Genomic DNA, 19,250 nt, shown 5'->3' on the forward strand with positions numbered 1-19,250 from the left:
AAGAATGTTGGATTCCTCTGAATGAACTGAGTCTAAATGAAAATGCCATCATCAAACAATGCTGCCACTGAACCCCAGATTCAAATAAGGAAACTGTAGCCTGGCTTTCACTTGCAAAATAATCCCCAGGAAAACCAAGAGGACCTGCAGAACTAATTTCATTTACCTTGAAATAGGTACATCAAACTCCACCCAAGGGCAGAGCATCAAAATAAATTTCAGCCTGACAAAACTTCTGAACACTCACCCAATGAGCCAATGATAGAATTTAGTGTTTGTCACTTATATTAACAGTGAATATGTCATTGTAATCACCATGGAGTACTCATGCAGAATTAGTGGAATAAGCCATCTGTCAGCTAATGAGGCAGAGCAGCAGCACTGGAACCCTGTCCAGCTGAAGACAAGGAGAGATCAACAGCAAATTCCAAATAGCTGGAGAGACAATAAAACCCCATGAGCTACATGGTCCTAACAAACTTCAGCACCAGAGTGCTCACAACAACCTGATTCCTGTGAAAACACCCTTCAAGAGTACAGAAGGAACTCCCAGATGATGAGTATGGGTGCTGCCAGCCCTGCTCTCTGAGAAATGCAGCCTGTAAGATAGACCACACCTGGTTTGATGTGAAAATCCCACAGTAAACAACTTTCCACTGTATAGTTGCCAGTATTAAATAAATGAGGCAGTCATGCACACTTAGAGCATAACTGCAGGCTCTTTAAGGAAAATTGAGGTTTTAGTGTCACTTTCTATCAGAAGAGGAAGCAGATTAAGTTCTGCCTTTATAGCAATTATTTAGGTCTCATAGATACTTAGAGATTAGGAATTTTAAACCTACCTTGAGCACTTCTGCAGCAATTCCACATGCACTAATCCCTACAGCTCCCACAGTGAGGGTTAAAGAGATGAAGCTCAGAAATTTTTCCAAGAAATGTGGAACAACCTCCAGAGCTGACACCTTTCTGCCCAGTTCCCAGACTCACCTTTCTGAAGGTCCCTTCTGGTTTCCATGAAAGCATTGTAGTGAAAAGGAATTGTTTGATGTAAATTTGAAAGCAAGTGCCATATAAGACTTTCCAGGCAAAAAGGAAATAATCACCCTTTCCCTCTTGCAGGTGTGATGTTATTTTGGAGGCACTTTTTTAGTCACACAATGTCAAGAGCCATCTCCCACTGCAGTGGTCTGTGCACCACAGGTGCCTTAAGGCAACTGATTAAACAGAATTAGCTACACATGGGTCTTCTCCATCCTGATCTGAGGTATTTATAATCCTCTTTGCAGATATTTAATGACTGGATACACAAAGAAAAACATTCTTAAAAATGAATTTGTTTTAAAGGGATAGTAAAGCAATTTTATAAAGCAGAAAGATACCTGCCTCTCTTACCACACTTCATCCAGTTTGTTCCTTGATGCGGCTCTAAGCTATCATTCCCTTCCTTTCAGTTCTCTCTTTTCCTTTTTCTCCTCATTTTTTCTACAGGACTGACACTACCTTCTGAATTTATTCTCCCTCACTGGACAAGCAGTACCCATGAGACAGTCTTCTTTTTGTCTCTTTTTTTTTTTTGGTAGTAAAAAGACAGGTTCCTTGGAACTTCCTCTTCTTAAGCTCCCTCCAAGTTCTCCCACATATGAGAATAAAAAATAAAAGAATGATGCTGTCAGTGGTGATGCACACCAGGACCTACCAGCAGAGAGTAAAAGCCTTACATTTACACCTGGTAAAAGCATTCAGTTGTGGAGATTACATGGTACTGCTAAATTGGAGCAGAGTGCTTTGTAGGAGGAAAATCCGTTATTAAAATATTTCATATTCCACCTTGCACTGCAATTATGTAATTAGAGCTGCCTTGATTAAAAAAAACAAAAACCAAAACACCAGAAAACCCACAAAAACAACAAACAAAGTCAAGAAAAACAAACTATCTTATGTTTAAAGCCTGAGTTTAGTGTACATGCACACCAGAGAGAACCAATGTCACAGAAAGAGTGAATCAATGCTTGTTTTCCAAAGCCTCTGAATGAGGATCACACACTTTTCTGGAAGTCCTGCTGCGACTGAACTACCCCCAGCAGAAGGGCAGCCATTCCATGGCTTCTTTTCCACTAGAGGTCAGGCTGAAGGAGCTAATGATCTATTTTAGCCTTCAGAATCTATGAGTGGGAGTCACTGACCAAGATTTGGAAGCTTGACTATCATTTAAAGTGAATCACAAAGAGGTATTCGATTTCTAAGTGTCCAGCAGCCAGAGATATTTAATCATGAGAGTATTTTAATATATGTCAATAGAACCTTTCAGAGAACACTTGGTGCCACCTCAGTTGGCAGAACATTTGGAAAAGAGTTCTTCTTAATCTTCAACCTTGAAATGAAAACTCCATTAATTTGAATAATGACAGGCAATACTTTAAAAACGATATTCTAAAAGTTCTGCTTTTTATTTTTTGCTCTTAGAAAAGATATACATTACAAGCATTTCCCATGAAAAATCTAGATTGAATTTGTTTCTGTAAATAACTAGGAGTAGACACAGCTAAGCAATAATTGGCTCCAGGTAAATAGAATTTTTCCAAACCCCAAAGTGATTTGAGTTAAGAGCCCAGGCTTTTCTTTTTCTGTATTTTGATGACAAGCAATTCTATCACTTACAGAAGCAGTGACCCAGCTTCTTGAAATAAATACCTTGAAGGCGGTGAAGCTCAGACACACACTCGTGTCTGAAAATTCCAGGAAATGTTTAATGTATCATTTATAGTTTTAAACACATTCTTCATTGTGACAGGACAAAAAGTCATGATCAAACAGCAAGTCCTAGCTCCGGGCTCTTCACCAGTCATCATCTCTCCCAACAATTCAGTGCCTTCAGTGCATGTGTCTGCAGCCAGGAAAACCAGCACAAAGTCACTTTGTCCAAAGGCTTTTAAGCAGTTACCCACACAAACAAAAACTAAACGGAGGAATTGCTCAGGTTCACACTTCTGAAAACAAAGCAGGCCATGAAATTCCCTCGGAGAGGAACTCAGCTAACCAGGTTATGTCAGCTGGCATTTTGAGGTGCTTCACGGCCAACTGTTAAGAGCCACTTCAAAGATACACAACACACCTGGGAGAAGAACACAAAACGCCAGGAATAATGAGAAGATAAAAGAAAACCTGTAGTTTCTCCAGTTGCCCAAGACTGGTGGTGGAAATAATGGGCATAATAAACAGAAATGAAGCATGGAAGCTGATGGTTTGTCCTCTTTTTCCATGGCTCCCATGGAGCAGCCCTTTCTGTACTTTCACCAGGTCAAAGGGAGCACACCTGCTGATAACAGTCAGTTGTTTCATCAGTTACAGGTTACTTCATTTCATGATTTTGCAAGAGAACCTGATACTAGCAGGCTGAAACCCACGTGCATGTTTTAAAAGGTTAAAATTCAGTTTAGCTGAGCAATAAATTCAACTAACACACCCTTCCTCCTTTGCTAGCTCCCCTGAAATACACCAACCCATCAAAATTTACAGCTGTCCAACAGGCACAGTGCACCTCTACAGGACAGGGAGCAGAGAAATGCAAGAGCTGTGTGACAAGGACCACTCCAACAGAGTTTTTGTGGAGCTGGCAGTCGGCATTTGATGGAATCTGGTAAGGCACATTTCCCAGATTGAGCACGTACCCCGCCCAGATGCACAGATGGTATTTGTGGGAGCAAAGGAAAATAAAATATAGGTTTAAAATAAATGCAAGAGAAACACAGAATAATATTGAATCACTCTAGGTATTTCTAAGGGTTTCCAGTTATCTTTTCTACTTCTCAGCACATACGAGTGTACGTTCTGGGCTTTGCAACCACTGAGCAAATGGAAGGGATTTAAAACCAGTTTTGTTTCAAATGTAAGATCACAAAATTAAAGACAGTCTCCAGGAATGAGATTTCTGTACAGAAGCTTGATGCAAAAGGAGCTGAAAATGCTGCTCCTGCATATGCCTGGCATTGACAACCAGGCTTGTCTGAAGAGCCTTTTCCATGTTGAGGGAGAGGACTCGCTCTGCTGCTGAATTCTAGTCAGGGCCCTGCACAGTGGCTACATTCCCTTTGTTTGAAATGGATGCAAAGACACACAGCTGGGAGGAAGAGGCAAGCCATGAAGTAGCAAGGGAAGAGTTTTAGGTGCTGTTGTGATGGTATAAGGAAGCCACATTATATCATGGTGTAAGAGTAGCCACAGACTGATGAGAGCTGCCAGGCTGACTGTGAGCATGATTGGTTTGGGACACAGCTCCAGGCTGCAGCCTTGCTCCTTCACCCTCCATCACTGCCCCTTCTCAAACCACAGGAACTGCTGGCCTCTGTCACAGTGATACCATCCAAGGTAGCTGCTCTCAAGATCCCATAAAACCTAGCAGAGGAAGAAGGCACAGGAGGAAAACAGCACAGGTTGGAAGTGGTGGAGAAAGGTGTGAGAAGAAACAAAAAAGCCCACGTTTCCTGTTGGAGCCTCTGCTAACCCAGAGGTGCTGATGTGTGCCTACTCTGCCATGGCAGCCATTGAAGGACCCCAAGGTGTTCAACTTTAATTCATCATCTCTTCCCATCCCCCTTCTAGAGGATCCAGCTCTTTGTTATTTGTTATAATTAGTTAGATGTAACTTTTGGTAAATCAGTGTTAACTTGATTTCAAGTTCCACCTTCTCCTCTTTAGTAGACATGATTCAACACTACACTTAAATTGCAATAAAAATCCTCTTTCTTTGGATTAAACCAGTCTGTCTGAATTCTCCCCCATTCCTCCTGCCATCCTTCTAAGCTGCAGGCTAACATAACACTGCACCAACCTCCATCTCACAACTGTGGGTAGGAAGGAAAGCCCTCCAGTGTTATTTTTTGCAGTACTACAATTACTGCTCCCATGTAAAAAGAACAAAATCTTCGACATGTTGAAGCAGCAGTGAGAACTCTCTACCTCCTCTCTGGGCCATCCCTTAGGGGCACAGCTTCTGGGGTAGGAAAGGAAACCAAACGTGTAGTGCCCTGGCTTCTGCCATTTAAAACTTCTCAATGAGCAGCACACTGCACATAAAGACCTTTCTGGGTCACTTGAAATCTCCTGCTATTATTGAAACCAGAGCTACTAAAGAGCCCCAAAATAACCAACCAAACAAAAAGAAACCAAGGAAAAAGTCTTTAAAGAATGCATTTCAAATTAACACATCATAGAAAGATGCATGCAAAGAGCAAAACTTCCTATCAGAAACATATTTATGACAGTATGACACACAAACTAATTATATATGTACATCCGGATTACTTGATAGCTACATTTGCAAGTGTCACTCACTTTATGCTGAATTTATTCAAAAATGAAAAAAAAATACTCTACAAAGGTTCTACACTTTATCCAGTAACAAAACCTACATATGCAGGAACTCCAGCAAAAATAATTACTAAAAATTTTTTAACAGTGTCTCCAAACAGTATTTAGCACAAATATTTTCTCTCTTTTTAATCTATTCAACTGAAAGAAATGGAGCCGCAACACTTTAGGTTTTTTAATCCCAAAGTGGATTATACAAACATTTTCATCAAAGATTTTTTTTATAACAAGACTAGCATTACTGGTTATATCTTATTATTAAGGTAAGCTCTCTTCAAAGAACTGTATGATTGGAATCTCTTCCTGATACATAGTGACATGCTATTTGCTGGCTGCAGTGTGAAGAGTCAAATGAAAACAAAAATACAAACAGGCTTTTTTTTTAATCTTGTCTTTATTGATTTAGACTTCAGAGCTACAGCAAAAAATAGTGCATCTGTAGAAAATTATCAAACACTCTATCAATACAGCATCATGGCATGTTTAGAATTGTAAGCACTTGACAAATCGCTAAGGGAACATCCAATCTAGTATTTGGCAGTGCAACCCATGCACAGGGAATACAGGGAGAAGGATTCTTTTCTCCTCCAAAAAAGAAACACTTCTGAACAGGAATAAAAAGCTTTTGTTTAAAAGAAGAATTCCAGTTACCACAGAAGACTCATTGGCTAACTCAAGACATCATGGTACAGTGCCAGGACTTTGTGTGGAATGTCAAAACGGACACAGAAGCTACAGCTCTGCTACAGGAGCCAGGCTGTCTTCAGGACTTTGTAGGCCATGGAGAAGGTCACCGAGTAGCCAACTGCCCAAGACAAACCTCTGCCAGGCTGGGGAAGAGGGATCAAGTATGCCAAAGTGTGGAAGATCCTAGCCCCTGCGAAGATCCTGAAGTGCAGCAGGGCCGTGGACAGCTCGGGGCCGCTCAGAGCATACAGCAGTCCAATGCCAACAAATGGGACGATATTTTCCAGGTCATTCAGGTGGCCTCTGGAGGAAGAAGCAAAGTTATTTTAAGGTGTTGTATTTTGTTGAATAAACCACTTCAAGCCTCATTATTTTTCAGTATCTTCAGAGTGTGTGACTATTCAACAGCTCTTGGCTTCCTCTGCAGAGGGGACCTGATTCAGCTACTGAAACGATTTTGGCATGTTCACCTGACATCACTCTGGTCTCTCCTGCTGCACACCACTTTTTTAAGCTTCTGATCTTCTGTATGAAAGGAATTAGTTTTTCCCCAGGATGCTGGTAATATTAAGGACTTACATGAGGTGTCTGAGTGCACCTGGATGTGCAAGAATGCAAAGTCAGGGAAGAAAAGAGGTAGCTGTTTTCTTGGAGCCTCTCTCAATTAACATCAATTAACTGGAGGACTGTGACTAAAGCTATTACAGTTCATGGCCTAGATGGACTATTCTAATCCCATAAATCCAGTTTGTGGTGTCCATAAAGAAAATATGAAATATCCTACATAGGAGCTGCTATGTTCTTCAAATGTTCATGAAGTTCCATCATCTTGAAGAAGGTTATTTTTGAACATCTAACAGGTGTGACAGTTACGCTTTTCGTTCATTTTCTTCACTCTGAGCACTAAAATAGCTGAAAAAATGTTTGAAATTTTGAAACCATAATTTACTAAAAATGTGTTGAGACTGAACTCACATATCTTGAAGTGTTCTTTCACACCCCTTCCTGAACCTTCCCAGCTCCCTTCACCTCTTTAGATAAATTATACTTCCAGCCCAATTTACTGATTGAAACAATGTCTAAACCTTACTAATGATGTCAAATTTCAGAGCCAACTGGAATCAGGTCATGCCACTCTCTTGCAGCTGCTTTTAGAATATATTTATAATTACAAGGAAACACAGTCCTCCAAATTTTTTTATTCTCATTCCCCATAAAAGTACTCTGAAGAAAGCAATCTTTTTCTTGGAAAAAAAAAAAATCTTTTTTTCCCCATTAACTGAGCACATTCCAATCACTTATATAAAAGAGAAGCCATGGAAAATGTATGTGGCATTATCTGTTGCCATGAAGCTTGCAGAAGAAAATATATTAAACTTCCACTAAGAAACACAGTTGGGAGGAAAATATGGATGCTGCAACACCAACATAGTAACTAGAACCAAGCTTACTTACTAGGTCTGGGGATGTCTGAGAAACTCTACAAAACAGGATTTGAAAATTTAGTTTTAAAAATCAATTCTGTGAAAATTACTGAGGTGGTTGTCATTTCTCTACCACAAGAATTTGAGTTAAATAGGTCATAAAGTTAGTCTCAACTTAGCTGGCCTCTTACAATTTACAAAGAGAAAGGAATTACCCTTCACCATAAAAGTTTCCACTTTTATGTAACACCCACTAAATTAAGCAACAACTTCCCTGAACTCAGGGGTAGAAAAAGAAGGGGCAGAACATCTTTACAGCCCACTTAGATTAGGCTCTTCTTTCTGAGATTTTAATCCATAAGAGGCATACAGAAATATGCTTTGTGAAACAACAGCCATTATTTGCAAGGCTGCAGTGTTCTTAAAACAGCCCTGGTATACATTTTCAAGATTTTCCCTAATGGAGCTTTAAATGAGAAGAGTTCACTGACATTAAAGTTTTTGGTATAAAAATAAACTTAGCTTCATCAAGGAAGCATGGAAGGCATTCAATTAAAGTTTTCCTTGTTAGCACACGTGTATCAAAGAGCATCCCAAAATTTAGGATTTTGGAAACAAAAAATTTTGCCATGAGCTACATCAACTTATGGTCATATTTTACAGTGTTCTCACCACTTTGCCAATCTGTCCTTTAGACAGGACACTATCCAAGAGTCAGCTATTATAACCAGACAGAGGCTTATTGTTTTGAAAATGCACACTGACCATTTGAACGTGGAATGGTTTATTCATTCTAACTAATTAATGCATTAGATTGCTACATAAAGCACCATGAAACACACACAAGCTTGACAGAGAATGGGGTGAAATTAACTCCTTAATTAAATATTATTCTGTTATTTAAAATAACCTTTTCAGGTTCCTGTGTATTACCTGCGTACACGTTCAACATCTGGATCAGTCCTCAGGAATTTCTTAGCATTCTCCCCTTTTCCAAATGATGCTGTATCTTCTGGGTTGACAAATGCCTGTTTCAAACACAAGCACATAAGTGACATTAGCAGCCAAAATGTTTTATCCAGTCAAGGCAGCTTGCTATAAAGGTCACTCTTTTTACCAATGCCTCAATAACCTCACTTAACTTACCTGAAGTTAAAAGCACAGGGAATAAAACAATGTTTGCTGCATTACTGTTTTTTTTGAGCCCAGCCTGTACATTTGTGTGCTGACAAATTTATGCAATGCAATTTATGCTTGTCCATTTTCTTGTGAGATGGACAAGCCTGGAGTAAAGCCAGTAGGCTGACAGAACACAGGCACCTACAAGGCGGAAGCTCTCAAGTCTCTTTTTCACCATTCCTGACAAATTATCTGAAAGTGCTTTTGGATCCCTTCCTGCTGCACAAGCCTACACAGCAATAGCATCCAACAGCCTTATTCCCATTCTCATTTATGACCAAGGAAGTGTCTCCCTTTCCTCTTAGGTACAAATTCTTACACTGATATGACCCATTATTACCTCAATATACTGCAAGACACTACTTGAAAACAACATTGGATTCAGGCAGTGCAGACTCAGTGTACAGTTGATTTCTCCCTGCTGACACATGTAGTAACAGATGCATTCTGTGGACTGCTCAGGCTATGCAGATGTAAGTCCAGAAAATATTTTGATTTTAGGAGAGCTACATGACTGCTTTCCAAGGCAGCCTTGATCCCTATTTGTGAAATATCCTCAGCCTCAGAATTCTAGAGGTGCGTTAACAGTATCACCAGCAACATTTTACATTCTCTTGCTTCACTCCTTTCCTGTTTTTCTCTTTCAAGACTTTATATTTAATAGAAAATTAAAATTATTTTACTATTTTTTTCTGTTTGCAATATTACTAACACAATGAAACCAAGCCCTCCAAATTACTGAAGGCCCTATTGTCATCTGCATCCACCTGGAGCAGTTCAGCTGGGTTCTCCTGCAACAAGCAGGAGCAAAAAGCAGCATTTTAACAAAAGGACTGCACCAAAATCTTGAAGCACAGACCATCTTGCAGAAGCAGATCTCACAAAAACAGCCAGATGGGACCCACTCAGGGCTCTTTCAGCCCAGGACCAAGTGTTTCCTACAGAGGCCATGAGAAGATGCCTAGAGAAGACCAAGAACAGGGCAAGCATAACACATCTCCCATGAGCACTTTCTTCTAAAGTAAAGCAGCTTCTGCATTATTTAGTAAACCTCAGTGGATCTTTCATATTTTTATCTAGCACAAACATCAAACCACAATATTTTCAAATAACCACAAATATTTTCAAATGTTTTCAGATTTTTTCAAAATTGAAAATCCAATTTCAGCCTGCTTCTCACTCTAGAAAAACAATAGTTTCTTTTCAGATAGTGACCTACCTGGTAAAATAATTAGAGAATGCAAAAATCTTTTGAATTATTGGATGAAAGGGCTATAGATGAATAAACATCTATCCCCTCTTCTGACCCTACCAGTTGGTTAATAATGTAATATGGCTCCATATCACACTTTTGTTGCTTTATAAATTGGGTACCCTGGGCTCCATATCACACTTTTGTTGGGTACCCTGGGCATGAGCTTTCTGCAGAAAACAATGGAAATTACAGTTTTGAAAAACTCTTATTTAAAAGTAACAGAACTGTTTTAGAAGAGTAGAGTAAGTCAAATGCAAGTATAATTTAGTCTCATAATTATCTCGTAATTAGGGTAAAAACATCATTCAGTTGAGACCAGCAGAGCACCAAACCCATAATGTCACTGTTAGGTTGGACGTGACACAGACACACATGATAAGGGTCTAAGAAGAAAAAGTTTTTATTCTGCATATTCTCTAGCTTATATACTCTTAACAAAGCATGACCTTAAGTTATAAACTACATTACAATAACTTATTATATTCATCAGTGCAAAACAATTAGCATCAATATAATTAGCAAAAGTTTTACAGAAATTTAATAAAGTATGTATACACATCTATTTATGTACATAGTTTAGCTTAAAAAATTTTTCATGTATCTTTTCTAATTTGTTTCTGTACTGACAGCTTTGTCTTCTTCTTTGTTATACATGCACTAAAAATCATCAATTGCTATTTTTTCTATTAACTCAGCTTTAATTGCAAGCCAGCTGTCAAGCCCTTCCATAGCAGAAACTCTCCAGAACAGAGAGGACGAAGAAAATGAACAGCAGCAGTATTTGGAAGGTGAAAAGACATAGCTGTGATATGCCTGTATTTCAATATAAACGTCAGTCTGTTCTCCCAGCCAGTATTTCCAAAAGATTACCTTTCTTGTGATCCTGAAGTAGGCTGTTATCAGACTCATTAGCATCATCTTTAGAAGAACAATGGCTGTGTAAGTAGCGTAAGCCCGGAAGACTTCATTGTCAATTAGCTGCGTCGATTTGGCCATTTCTCCCCTTCTCACTGACGACCTCTAAAAAACATTAAAGTTAGTTAAAGCTAACATCGTTACAATCCAAAGTTCTGACAACAACATTGTGTTAATAGCCTTGTTTTTTAAACATCACTGCAATGACAACATGATTTTGCCACCGTAGAAAGTTTCTTTTTAAGCGATTTTCTACTCTTTTTTTTTTTCACAATAGCATAATATAATACCTTAAGATGATAAATTATAATATTTTGCTTCCATTATAAGTGCTTATTAAACTGTCAAAGTACAAACTACCAAAATATTTAATGTAATTGCAGAAACAACACTTAGTCACAGAAATTAGTACTCTTTTGAAATAACACAAGGATTTAGACCAATTTTAGACCAATTCATTTGAATTAGCAAATTTCCCTAAGCAGTTACCAGGATAGGAGGAGTATGTGACAATACTATGAACTATGAAATGCAAAGAGGAAAATTAGCATTGCCTACCCTTTTTTGTGTGTAAAATGACACAATTATAATTGCACTTCAGCTTTCAAACTAACCAGTATCTTCCTACCCAGCAGTAACTTGTGATCAAACCGAGTTGAACAGCAGTTTTTCCCCTTTGAGACCTTGTTCTTAAAAATTGCTTTTAGCATGACTCACAGGCAAAGATTAAGTTGTAATGACAAAAAGGAGAGGACTATTTCTGCTTTTATCATGGGAGGTTTAAACTAATGAAGTCTCTTTCCAATGAGACCATTCCAAATCCACAGTCCTATGGAGGCAGTACCTTTTATCAACACCAGAAAGTTAAGAGGTGCTGAGGAGTGAATGCAGGTGGAAAAAAAGGTGCACATTTATTTTTGCCCTGCACAGACCCAGGCTTTTGCCTCACCAAGTGCTTCAACCATGCATTTAGTGACCAGGAATCCATACAACTAGGATGTCCTAGCTTCACCAAAGACTGAAATAAATGAATTTTTTTTGTTACACCTAACTCACTTCCTGTGATATAATCTTAACAATAGTAATAAAAATGTTAATATTCTCTTGATTACACTTTTAACAACCTCTCATCTCGCTTTCAGCACAGTCAGCTATTGCCAAACAAGGAGAACTTGATGAGCAAGGAGCACGATGGAAGACTTGCTCTGAAGGCATGTCCTCGGTGAGGAAGTGAGCAGGATGGAGGTAAGCAGATGTTTGCTCAGTGAAAACAAAGCTCGCCTTGCCTGGACCTGCCTGCTGTGGTGATGGGATTCTGCTCCCTCTTTTATCCTTTCTGAAACAGTGCTTGGGTCACTGGGCCCAGCACAGGGTCTGTGGACCCTGGGAAATTAATTCAGCGTAACTCTCCCTCCTCTTTCATTACAGTCCAGCTCCCAAGATAAACAGCGACTCGGCGAAGGCTCCTCTCAGAAACGGACAGTAACTGTTCCCATTCATTTTAACAATCTTGTTAACATGCCACAACAGAACTGTCCTGCTACTCTTAACTTTGTATCACAGCAAAAAGCACACAGTGTTCCACACAGCAAAAACAAAGTAAATCCACGGAGTCAGAGCATTTTCCCCTGAGCTATGCTGAAAATGCACCCAAGGATGATGCCAAGTCATTGGCACGGGACACAGTTCAGCAGCACTTTGGGAGCTCGGCCACATTTCTCCATCTCCCCTCGCTGCCCCCCGAGCTCCCGGCATGCCCAGGCCCTGCCTTCAGCACAAAATGGAAGGGCACCGAAAAACCCGGGATTCCAGCGCCAGCAGAAACTGCAAAAAACAAACCCCAAGTACGCGAACAGCACGGGGTTTTCAGGGATGTGCTCATTACGGTTACGAACAGCCTGATGCACATGGGTAATAGTAATAATAATCATGGTAATAATAATGGTATGGCTCGGAGCAGCGGCCGGGCTCAGACCCTCCCGCCGCCCTCGCCACGCGTGTCCCGGGGCCGCGGGCCACCACGGGCCCACCCGGGCCGCTTGATGTGCGTGTTTCAACCGCGACTTCTCCAAGCGCCGTGTGGCCGCAGGCTCCGCTCCCAATCCAGCTGCAGATTCCCGGCCCGGCCCCGCGGCAGATGTCGCCTCCCCGGGCCGCCCCGCGGCCCCTCACGCCGCGCTCCCCGCACCGCCCTCCCGCACACGGGCGGGCTCGGCTCCCAGGCCCCGCCGGGCCCCGCCGCCCCCGCGCAGCGCCCGCACCTCGGCCGTGCCCGCGGCGATCCGAGCCCCGCTGCTCCCCGGCGGACACTGCGGCCCGGCCCGGCCCCGCCTCGCCCCGCCGGCCGCGGAGGCGGGTCCCGCCCGGGCCGCCCTCACGGAGCCCCGCGGGCTCGGGGCGGGAAAGGCGGGTCAGGCCCGGAGCACGGCAAACCTGGGAGAAACAGAAGGAGATGGTGTGAGAACGAGAGAGGGAAAGCTCTGCTGTCTGAACACTCTTGGGCAGCGGGAAACCAAAGGCTGTCACCCAGACAGGCACTCGTAGTGACAGCCGAGTCCGGCGACTGTGCAAATTCTCAAGAGGGCTCAAAGATACTCTAAAAGTCTCAGTACTTAATCCCCTCTTGTTCTGGTGGGCCTTAACTTTTACCAAAGGGCAAGAAAAAATTAAACTTGTGTTGCCACGCTGCTGGTATTGCCAAGCCATCAGCGCTGTTCCAATAGACACGCACCATGAGGCTTTGCAAAGTGAAACAGAAAATTAAGGAACTCCGCAGCTGGCCACAGACTGCTCCTACCAGTGTGCTACAGTGTGATGAATGGAGGGAACCTGGTGTCCGAGTTTCCCCGTGGTTCTTCAGGGAGAATTATGTTATCCCTACAGCATTCCTCTTCAACAGGAGCAATGCTTATGACTAAGCAGCTCATGATAAGCAAGACTGAAAAAAATAGACATAAATGTTCTCAGATGCCCAGAAAAAGTTTAAAACTAATCCTAAAGATATGTACAGCATAGGAAAGGGATTCAGTTTTTAAATCTGCATTCTTATGGAAAAATCTTTACTCTTAGGTACATATATTCAGTAGTCACTGCTGTTGCTTCTGTGCTTCATGTCATGTCATGTCCTGTCATGTCATGTCATGTCAAATTCCTGTGTAACTCTTCTCTAAAATCATAAACCACAGTAAAACTCACTTGAGCAAGGCTCAAATTTCAACAATCTTGTTAACATGTAGAACTGTCCTGCTAGTCTTAACTTTGTATCAGAACTGTTTAGAAATGCTGGTAGGAGTTGAGTTCAAGAACCTTCATTCTCACTAAGAACACAGCAAATACTGGTTCTGCTGAAATCAACCAAAAAACTCACAGGAGTGTGGGTCCATCCCAGGGAATAGATTTATTTCAAAAGCATGGAAGAATTTCTGCAACTCATGCCTTAGTTCAAGGCAGGAATTGTGTCTTCATAGTTTTTTTTACCACGCCTAACACATATCATGAGCACATGGTGTGACTGAAATGAAACTGTAATTATCTTCTCTTGCCACCTTTTTGTTTGTTTGGCATTCTAATCCTTACCCACAGTCAGTTTAAAAGCAGATATACCTATTAAGTTAGCAGTAAAACTAAACACACATTATTACACTTGAGAAGAAAAGCTGGTAATAGATTTACATAAGTTCTCAGAACTACACCTGGAAACAACAGAAAACCAGGAAGAAGATGATTTTCATTCTTTGTAGGTAGGATATAAAAAGAAACAAAAATGGATGTAGAAATTCTACTATTTCCATGCTTTCCTTTGGATTTTACATTCCAGTTTTTCAGATTCTGGAAATTCAGATTGATTTATGTGACTTTAAAAAAAAGCATTTCTGAAACTGGGAAAGCTGCTATACTCCCAGTCTTAGGAGGAAGGGAGAAGGACAGGAAGGGATGAAAAAGAAGAAAGAAGGGGAAAAGAGAAAGAATTTTTAAAACAAACCAGAGTAGGGAAAAAATACGAAAAAGAGGAAAATATAAACAAAATGAGAAGGAGAAGGCGACAGAAGATAAGAGAAAGGATAAAGACTAAAAAAGGAAAGAAATTAGAGAAGCCAAGATTTCTTGCAGAGCCTGAACCACTTAAAAGGTTCAGGTTCTTAGAGGGAAGACTCTTCGAGGGCAGAGAGTAAGAGTGCCAAAGTGGGGCTACAGCCTGTAAAGCAGAAGTGAACTTGTGTCCAAGGTCTATTTTCTCCTCCACAGCATAAAGTGCCTGCAGAACATTTGGACAGGGCTGCGAGGCAGGATTTGAGGGAGGTTGGATACATAACTATGCTGGTAGTTGCTCCTGAGGGGCCCATTCCCACAGTTCTTACTCCTGTGAATTGTCCCTTGGATGCTAATGGGATTACTCCTGTAAATCAGGGATGCCACGTCAGCCCAGAGCCCAGGGTTGGAGTGATCATGAAGGGCTTGATCTTGCAAGCCTCATTCATGTCAGCAGCCCTTTGTCATGACAATTTTCCCATCGACTTGAAGAACTATCTGTGCAGCCAGAGACAGTAGAATCAGGACACGAGTTTAGGGTCAGCATAACAGTAGGAATAAAAGAGTTTTTCATTTAACCTCCAGCAAGGAATGGATACTCCCCTAGAAGGCCAGATAAGTGCAGTCATTCTCTTTTAACTGCAGGGAGGGCAAAAGAGAGGCAAGTATTGATCAGACTCGTTCTGTCCTGTCTCCTTCTCTGGCTCCATTTATTCACCATAATTAGAGTGGTAAAGAAAGTAGCCACACTACATTTTCACCACACCTCAAGCTTTTGTTCACCACCCCCTTGAAAATATAAATCAGTTTTTTTCTTCAAGTAAAACTGGCAAATTATGCTTGCTTCATTAAATAAACCAGTGCTTTACAGAGCACTGGTGAACACTAATCAGATCATGAACACTAAGATTCAATCTATATTTTAACTTAAAATCTAAAATGCCATTTAAATACTACAAGAAAATTGTTACAATGTTTACTGTGATGGACCAGAGGAATTTTTTATGCTACTCTATTAAAACCTGCACCTTCTGGTTTGCAAGCACTTTCACTATATTAAATGTTGACACCTATGTAATTTCACTGTGATTCACACACTTCCTCATAAGATCTCAAGCTGCTGTCTGGTTTCTTTGGGGAACTGCTTCAAAAACAGCAAGAAAGGATCCTTTGGGAATTCTTCCTGCTGGGTATAGCTCAGTGAAGGCTTCTCTGGCATAAGCTGCCTTTTGGTAGAGCTTCTAGTACCAAAACAGCAGTGTCCATCCAATCTTTTATCCATGCCACTGTTTAGAGGACAACGTTCTCAGTATTGGAATTTGCCATTTTTTTTCAGAATTCCAGATGCTCACTTGTGAGACAGAAACAGAAAATGATTGAAGGGACCAGTCACAATGGGTGGTATAAAGGTGCAAACTCCACAAAGCACAGGAGTGGTTACATCTGCTGGTTATATGTGTATGATATATACATCATTTTTCATTGTGCAGAGACCCCACAAAGCTCATTTACTGATCATTATCAAGTTGTCATCTAAAGTTGCTTAAAAACTTCCAGATCAAAAGTCAGGTGCAGAGCAATCATAACAAATAGTACAACACAGCAAAATGATCTGTAATCTGTAATTCCTACCAGCTTGATGTCCCACTTGAGGAACAACTCAGAAGGGGATTGGTGGGCATATATGAAAACCTTTTTAGTAGGTCTAAATATGGACCTTTCTTTTTTCCCTTGATTCCTTTTTCACTGCATAAGAATACTGCAACAGCCCTGTTGCTCCTGAAAATGAGTCTGCAGCACAGAACCACCTTTGCAGCTGGCAGTAATGCATGTGTGGTGAGGTGAAACGTTTAAACCCCCATGCTGAAGTGGAGAGGAAGTCTTCATTCAGATTTTGTGATGCTATTTGAGCTGTACAATTGTTTTGGTTAGGAAAGCAAATTATTATTACCATGAAAGGACATTAGAAAGATGTTATATGCCCATAGAACAGATTTTGCAGCCACCACAGTAACTTTCTTTTAAACTAATGCAATGAGAGAGTTATTTGTTAAACATTGTTACACCCAGCTCACAGAACAAAATCTGATCCTTTAAAATAGCACTGAAGTGGCAGAAGGAGAAAATATTCACTATAAAAGCAGAACACTTTTCAAATTTCACTTCACAGATTGAAATGACAGAGTGTAGAGAGCAAAAGGATTTTTAAGACACTGAGGTTTTGATCATTTATATAAGAGTCCAGTGGGTTTTACTTGGTATTGTACTACTTCTCTGCTTCAGAGACACAAGGAAATTATAAAGCTGGAGACCAGACTGGAAGATTTCTTGCCACAGTGACATTCCAACTGCACACAGAAGGCTTGAGTGAGCTACTGAGAAGACAGAGATGATAAAAAGTATCTAGAAGAAGTTGCTAACTTATCTCTGCAGACAAGATATTTCTGTAAGTAAACAAGCAAAAGCTTTACAGTTATTGGAAATACCTGCAAACAGAAAGGCCTAGTATGTCTGTAGATAAATTGGTAAAGTTATAAAGTTGACTTCTAAAGCTCTCCCAGATCCTACATTGTATTGCTTGTGTAGATGTACCTATTTATGTAAGTCAGGGAAAGAGCTTGGCCCTGGGATTGCAGCAAGCTCATTTTCTCACGAGGTTTCTGTGCCACTGTAGGATGGTTTGAACCTTTGGTTTCTGTTAATCCTAACTGGATTTATATCACAGTCGAATGTCAATAGGCTAAATGATTCTTGCACATTATGAGTCATCTAAAATTGGAGTTTCTTAACACTTTATTTGTACATATGTATATATATCACTAATGGGATGTGAACCATGCTTAGCTAACAGAGCAGCTTCTGCCTGGCATTTTGATGATGATTGTGAGAGCTGAAGGCAGGGAAGGAGAAGGATATTATTGCCCAGATGGTTATTTTTGTGGAGTACCCATCTGAAAGATTTAAATGTTCCATGTAAGTAAAATATTGATCAGTAGTATTCACTTGTTCTTCCAACAGGCAGGTATCACTACCTGGTGGATTTCACATAGGATTCAGCAGAAGTTCCACATCAGAGGATGTGGGTAGAAGAAACAGGCCCCCCAAATTTGGGGTGTCTATTTTCATCCTGCAGGAAAGACAGACAGGAGATTTCTGTCTCCAAGCATTCAGCTGTGTCCAGCTCCAAGACTGACAGGAGCTGTGTAATGAATGCAAAGTGAGTAGATTTTGCTAAGTTAGAAAAGAGTGCCCGGAGAGTGCTTGTCTGGGAGTTACATTTGTGTGTGAGTTGTTCCTACAGAAGGGTTAAGAGGCAGGCTGTGTAGTCAGTGTGAGGCAAATGTCACTGTTTTAAAAAATCAATTATCTGCAACTCTAGGGCCTAGTCTAACAGTACCTTTGCAGTATGCAGAACTTCCCCAGGTAGCACAGCTATTTTTATTAGTAAACTCCCCTCCTCCAGCTCTCTGTACAGAGCCAAGTTTAGAGTCAGCAAAATTACTTGGAACCAGCTCATTTTATCCCCAACAGCCCAACCAACCACAATTAAACTGTATTACCACATATCAGGCATTAAAGGGGTTTCTTTAGTGCAGAGTATAAAAGGCTTTAAGGAGAGACAGAGAGGCAAAGGGGAAGACAAACATTACACGTGTAACAGGTTAAAGTCCTCCTCCATATCTGTCCACTGGCTTCAGTTGGCCAGGGATGAATACAGACAATTCAATATTTAGCAATCAGCAGCTTTGCTTAGTCAGCAAGAAAAGAAACAATTTAAGGTCCAGAGCCTTTCCTGTGCTCCTTCTGCCTTCCTGAATCTCCACTCAGTTGCAGCAGCTCTCTCCTAACAGAAATGACACTCTGCAGGGTTGGCTCTTGGATATTTTCTGCTGTGGTGCAAGATTACTCCTCGTGGTTTTATGGGGCAGCAGCAGACTTTAATAGTCACTTGAGACAATTATTCAGATACTGTATTGTGCAGTCAGATTGCTTTTGAACAGCTGCAGAAATACTTAGCAGAAATACACTCCCTGAAGCCCTGGGATGGGAAATAAAAACAAACAAGCCACTGTAACAAGACAAGAGTCTCTGTCTTACTGCATCTTTTAGCTTGTAGAAAAAAGGAGTTGTGTAATTGATTTAAAAGATAATTGGGGCAAGGACCATTTTTCACTTAGTGGTCTTTATAATGCCCAGTAATAACAGGCTACAAATACGTACTCAGTCACTACTCAGACATAAATCCTCTTTGGGCAGTGTTGTGACCCAGTGTATGGTTCTTTGTCAGGCAATTCTCATTAAAAAGATAAAAAGGTGATAAGAAAGGGGTGTAATTATTCTCTTCAGTAGTGATGATCTTCTTTGGTGCAATCCTATTTACAAATAACATCACA

At 40.8% G+C, this 19,250-nt stretch overlaps 1 protein-coding gene across 1 annotated transcript; it reads right to left on the reverse strand.

Moving 5' to 3' along the window:
- Positions 1-5,742: 5,742 nt before the first annotated feature.
- MGST1 (microsomal glutathione S-transferase 1) lies at positions 5,743-13,181 on the reverse strand. The gene is made up of 4 exons (XM_059848037.1): positions 13,089-13,181; positions 10,783-10,932; positions 8,412-8,506; positions 5,743-6,357 (listed from the first exon to the last, which is right to left on the reverse strand). The coding sequence occupies exons 2-4, from the start codon at positions 10,906-10,908 to the stop codon at positions 6,111-6,113; spliced, it is 468 nt and encodes a 155-aa protein (XP_059704020.1). The 5' UTR covers positions 10,909-10,932; positions 13,089-13,181; the 3' UTR covers positions 5,743-6,110.
- Positions 13,182-19,250: the final 6,069 nt, after the last annotated feature.

The sequence above is a fragment of the Haemorhous mexicanus genome, chromosome 5 (assembly GCF_027477595.1).
Source record: "Haemorhous mexicanus isolate bHaeMex1 chromosome 5, bHaeMex1.pri, whole genome shotgun sequence".
Lineage (NCBI taxonomy): Eukaryota > Metazoa > Chordata > Aves > Passeriformes > Fringillidae > Haemorhous > Haemorhous mexicanus.